We start from the raw sequence: 5,864 nt of genomic DNA, 5'->3' as shown, positions 1-5,864 counted from the left end.
CAAGCGGCATCGGGGGTTTAGTTTAATTGGGGAAATTTATTGTGATATATCAGTCAACATTGTACTGTACTTATCAATATTTACGTGAACTTCAACCCATGCGAGATTTCTTAAAAAGGGGTGGAGTTTTTTTGAGGAAAATCATTCTGATCCGGAAAGCTGCCAAAGGAAAATCTTCAAAGAGCTGTAGTTAATTTCGCCTTCAAGACGTTGTAATGTGAGTAAACTTTTAAATACCCGGACTGTTTGAAAATGTTGAGCCTTCTGTTAACAAAACTTTATTGACGACAGATTAAACTGCCGAGAAATGACTGGTTTTATTGAAGCAAACTTCTATAGAGCAGGCGGAGAATGGATCATTAAGGAAGTGGCCCTTTACGTAGATGAAACGGGGAACTATCAAGTGTGGACATTCAGACAACCATTCCCATTTTCGGATCTATCTCAGGACGATAAAAGACAGTGCAGATGGCTAACATGGAACATTTGCGACGTACGTTGGGACGAGGGAGAACACGATTATAGTAGTCTACACGAAATCGCTAAAATAATTCGCGAAAGGGCAAACACCTTTTATTGTAAGGGAGTAGAAAAAGCGCAGGTTCTCTCAAAATATTTGTCGGTTGACGTTAAAAACGTTGAAGACTTGGGTTGCCCCCGTCTTTCGTCCATATACTGTATTAACCCGCCGGAACATTGTAAGTTCCATCGAGATCCTAATCGCTGCGCCATCGTTAAAGCGCATAAAATCGCGACATGGTTCCGCCGAATAGGTTGCGAGAAAAGCTGCAATTTAAAACGCTAGTAATGAAGAATTGAAAACTTTAGCCGAATGCTGTATAAATGTTTTGCGTGGTTCCGTGAAAATTTCAGACGACCACAAGAAGCGGTTGAAGAAACATCGTAGTGTTCTTCGTAATTTCAATCGAAAGTTATCTCCGTCAAAGAAAAGAAAGATCCTTAATCAAACAGGTAGATTTTTACCTATTTTATTGTTCCCGATCCTTTCAATTCTCAGCTCCATGGCAGGCGCCGCTATTAGCAAGGCAATCAAGTGATGGCTCGGAAAATGATGCTGGTTTCCGAAGACGTTTTTAGAAGACTCCAAACTTCCGAAGCAGGGAAAAATAGCGCGCCGATACCGAAAGTTGATACTCTCCTCGAACTACATACTGATCCTAATAACGTTATGGAACATAAAAAATTGAAAAAAAAACTGAAAAGCTAAATATTTTTAATCACAAATTACAACAACGTCTCAACAAGGTAGTAAAAGAAAGTAAAAACACTTTGGTTAAGAACTGGAAAACGCAAATCACCTCTGTTATTCCAGACTATTATATCGATCAGTGTTTGGCGTTGTACAAATGGATAGAAACATCTACAAATATAAAATTTAACGACAATGGTGAATTAATATATCGCGGTGATGCAATTTCCGGTTCGCATATTATAGATCTTTTGGCATATTGGGCAGTTAATTCTAGAAAAATTAAAATCGTTCCCGGAGTTGACGAGTTTTACGATTGTTTAGTAAAAGAAAATGTACCTACATCATTATTTAGAGAAATAGTAGTTAATGAAAGTAAAAGTAAACGTAAAATGGAAGCTACTGTGGATTTAAAATCTGACAATAATGATGGTAATATGACTGGAAACGGGTTCCAAAATTGGATTGTCTTGTAACGTTTTGAATAAAATTTTATTAAATATGAAAACAAGTATACTTTCTTTTCATTTCCAACCTATCCACCACAATGGACGGTAGTGCGATGGAAGCTGCTATGGTAACCGGTCTCACTAATTCATTTTTTAAATATCCGAAAGTACTGACTGCGATATTAATCCTAGCTATAATTATTATCTTCGAAGTATCGGAGTTGGCCTTTCATTACTATAGTAGCGCGAACTGCACGCGGAATGGATAGTTTAAAGGATATATACTTCAACGCGCGGGAGTCTGGCTCCTTTGGGGGTGTCAAAGCTCTCTATCAAGCGGCTAAATCGAAAGGTGTAAAAGTAACGTTGGCGGAAGTTAAAAATTTCCTTAAACATCAAGATACATTCACGCGGCACAAACCAGTTAGGCGTGTATTTCAGAGGAATAAAACTATCGTGTACGGTATAGACGACCAATGGCAGGTTGATTTGGCTGATTTACAAAGTTTATCCCGCGTAAATAAGGGGTATAGGTATTTGCTATGCTGTATCGATGTCTTCAGTAAGTTCGCGATTGTAGTAGCGGTAAAAAATAAGAAAGGACAGACAATGGTGGATGCTTTTAAAAATATCCTAACGTCGGGACGTCGACCGACAAGACTCCAGAGTGACCATGGTAGTGAGTTTGTGTGTTCCGCTGTTCAAAAATATTTCAAACAAAGCGGGATCCATTTTTTCGCAACGCACTCGGAATTAAAAGCGTCAGTTGTCGAACGTTTTAATAGGACATTGAAAGAACGAATGTATCGTTACTTTACTAAAAATAATACCCATAAGTACATAGATGTTTTGAAAGAACTTGTCGGATCATATAACAATAATTATCACAGCTCTATAAAATGTAAACCAGTTGATGTTTCCCCCGAAAATTCGGACAAAGTGTGGAAAAATCTATATGGGAAGATTAATTTTTCCCCGCCAATTTCGTTTCCTTTTGATATCGGAGATATTGTTAGAATTAGTAAAAATAAGAACACCTTTGAAAAGGGTTATTTGGCCAATTGGACGGAAGAATTATTCCGTGTAGTGGAAAGAATTCCAAGACATCCGCCGGTATATAAGCTGAGTGATCTCAATTCCGAGCTCATTTCGGGCGTTTTCTACAAGGAGGAAATACAGCTAGACGGAAAAGATCTGGAAAATTGTCCATTCATAATTCAGAAGGTTTTGAGATATAGACGGACTCCTAACGGTCAAGTTGAGAAACTGGTTCGTTGGAAAGGATATCCACCCTCATACGACAGTTGGGTCAAAGAAATTATCGTAGTATGAGTTTCTACATTACTTTACGATCGGATTCATCCGCGAAGTTCTTCGAGGGGAATACCATGAGCAAATTTCATACGTATCTTCCGGAATGCGTTCAACTTGACGGCTCTTACTAGGTTGGTCTGGCCGAGATTAGTTATCCGAGAACGTGGAACAATCTAAGAGATAATTGTATCGTTACTCTGTCGAAGAATAATGAACGCGAGTTTCCGACCCATATCGACGTGCCTAAGGGCTATTACGGATGCGTCACGGATCTTCTAGATCTAATACAATTTGAATTTGAAAATAAACGCGCTACTGTTTTAAACGCCACAGCGTCGCGTGTGCTACCAGTCACATTTAAATATGTTAAACACTAGAGAAAGGTTCACGTCCAATTGGAAAATAAGGTGTATATAAAAATTACAGGGGTCTTAGCGACAATAGTTGGTTTTACAAGAAATACCGTGGAGGATTTCACTATTAACAAAAAGGAAACGCTATCGAAATATACCGTCGATATGGACGTGGGTCTAATTCATTCCCTGTTCATATATTCCGACATTGTCGAAAATCGCGCGGTAGGCGACTGTAACGTCCCACTTTTAAGAATTGTAAGCGTTCAGGGTAAAGACGGCGACCCCGTAGATAGAGATTTTATCAGACCGCATTACATTCCGGTGTCAACAAATAGATTTTAAACCATCGAAATTCACATTTTGTCGGAAATGGGTGTACCAGTTCACTTCGAAAGAGGAAAGGTTCATATTACTCTACATTTTAGACCGAGACGAACGTGGACACCCTTATAAAGGGAAACCAGTGCGCATACTCTTCATTTCTCTGTTAGATATTGACCTAGGCGCAACATGAAAACCGCGTTCAGAGAAAGCGAGTCCGATTACGAAGAGTATTATTTAAATCAAGTTAGGTTTGGTTCGAGTAATACAATCGACTTTGACAACTATTACCGATCGCAAGTTGGGAACGGTTCATTCCAATTCTATCGAGGTTCATCCACGCAACGCGGCTATGGCCTCGGAAATATATTGGCGTCTGCTTTCCGCAAAGCTGTCCCAATGTTAAAAAGAGGCGCTATATTCTTGGGAAAAAAAGTTTCTGAAAACTGGCGCTAGAGTCGCCGATGATGTTGCTAGTGGTATTCCGATAAGAAGTTCTTTGAAAGATCACGGTACCGCTATCGGGAAGGAAACGTTTTCCGAGTTAAAAGATATGGTGAAACAAAAAATGTCTGGAAACGGTATAAAAAGAAAGCGTAGAAAGATTCAACTCGTCAGTTCAGTCACGGCTAAGAAGCGAGCGAGACGCGTAGCTAAACATTCCGATATATTCTCAAAATAATGGCTCTAATTCATCACCAGTCCGGAAGTTGTACCAACTCGGAATTGGACCTTTTCGAGGTTCCTCTCACGCAAACGGGGATCGTCAGTGGAGAATGGGTGGAATTCAATCCAGTTTCCAACGCGGATGAAAATTCTAACATTTATTTCGATATTCCCGGAAACTCCGAGACTTATTTAGATTTGTCCAAAACACTTCTCCACGTGCAAGTAAAAATTGTGAAATCCGGTGGTGCTGATCCTGACTACGATAAAGAAACCGTTGGTCCCGTTAACATGTTCCTTCACAGTTTATTCAGCGAAGTTCACTTAATTATGAATGAGAGGTCGGTTACCACATCCGCCCAAAATTACGCTTACAAAAGCATGATTCAAACTCTACTAACGTTCGGAGGACCGGCAAAACAAAGCTTTTTGACTAGTTCGCTCTTCTACAAAGATACGGCTGGAAAATTTGACGTGCTGGCAAGCAACGAAGGGTTTAAGAAAAGAATGGCGTTTTCGAAGAAAGGTACAATCGATATGATTGGAACCGTTCATATCGATATGTGTCAACAATCACGCTTTCTACCGAATAGGCTTAATCTCAGATTCAGGTTTATCAAAAATCCGAACGAGTTTTGCATACACTCGTCAGGCGACGTTAAATATAAAGTTAAATTTGAAACAGCGTCGTTGTATATCAGAAAAGTGAATCTTATTCCTGAAATTATTCTGGCACACGTGAAAGCGTTGGAACGTGGCACAATGAAGTATCCAATTATTAGGAGTGAGTGCAACACCTACTCTATTCCGGTCGCATCGAAAATGTCTACACGCGACAACTTATTTAATTCTCAAATTCCTAAGAAAGTCGTAATAGGATTAATAGAACAAAGCGCTTATTTGGGAGATTACTCGAAATCTCCTTTTAATTTCCAAAACTTTGGCGTAAACCATATTGCTTTATACGTTGACGGCACCTGTATCCCCCATAAACCCCTTTCTCCGAACTTCAAGAATGATATATGTATGAGATCCTACATTAACCCATTTCTGCAAACTGGACAATTTAATATTGACGAAGGAAATCTAATTAATCGAGAAGAATTCGCGAAAGGAAATTGCCTTTTTGTATACGATCTCACCGCGGATCTCTCTCACACAACGGATCACTTTCACTTGATCCGGAACGGAAGCGTGAGATTAGAATTAAAGTTTGAGAAAGATTTACCGAAAACAATTACCGTACTATACTACGCTGAGTATCAAAACCTCATAGAAATTGATAAAAATAGGAATGTGGTCTTTGATTACACAAGCTAATGGACACGTTACAATTGACTAGAATCCTACGAAAAGATCCGTACACGAAAAGATTATTTCGCGGCGTTTTTGCGGCCGATGAATTACCTAAATATATAAAAATATTTCCGTCTCTTTACATTGTTAATACCGGATTATCGAATACGAACGGCGAACACTGGACTGTGATATATATCTCGTCAAATCGTAATACCGAATTCTACGACTCTTACGGAAATCCCCCGGACT

General features: G+C 39.3%; 2 protein-coding genes across 2 annotated transcripts; both read left to right on the top strand.

Moving 5' to 3' along the window:
* Nucleotides 1-1,920: 1,920 nt before the first annotated feature.
* LOC149952554 (SCAN domain-containing protein 3-like) lies at nucleotides 1,921-2,991 on the top strand. Its single transcript, XM_090169756.1, has one exon. The coding sequence runs from the start codon at nucleotides 1,921-1,923 to the stop codon at nucleotides 2,989-2,991; it is 1,071 nt and encodes a 356-aa protein (XP_090025882.1).
* Nucleotides 2,992-4,331: 1,340 nt separating this feature from the next.
* LOC149952553 (uncharacterized protein F54H12.2-like) lies at nucleotides 4,332-5,636 on the top strand. The gene has a single exon (XM_090169755.1). The coding sequence runs from the start codon at nucleotides 4,332-4,334 to the stop codon at nucleotides 5,634-5,636; it is 1,305 nt and encodes a 434-aa protein (XP_090025881.1).
* The last annotated feature ends 228 nt before the right edge of the window (nucleotides 5,637-5,864 follow it).

The sequence above is a fragment of the Leiobunum rupestre genome, chromosome 3, assembly GCF_980474605.1.
Source record: "Leiobunum rupestre chromosome 3, qqLeiRupe1.1.hap1, whole genome shotgun sequence".
In the NCBI taxonomy this organism is placed as follows: Eukaryota; Metazoa; Arthropoda; class Arachnida; order Opiliones; family Sclerosomatidae; genus Leiobunum; species Leiobunum rupestre.
Note: the sequence above shows the minus strand (reverse complement) of the source record. Positions and strands in the feature narration are given on the sequence as shown.

Excerpts from the sequence above, each read along its gene's own strand:
- LOC149952554 (XM_090169756.1), top strand. The coding sequence starts at position 1,921 with ATGGATAGTTTAAAGGATATATACTTCAACGCGCGGGAGTCTGGCTCC.
- LOC149952553 (XM_090169755.1), top strand. The coding sequence starts at position 4,332 with ATGGCTCTAATTCATCACCAGTCCGGAAGTTGTACCAACTCGGAATTG.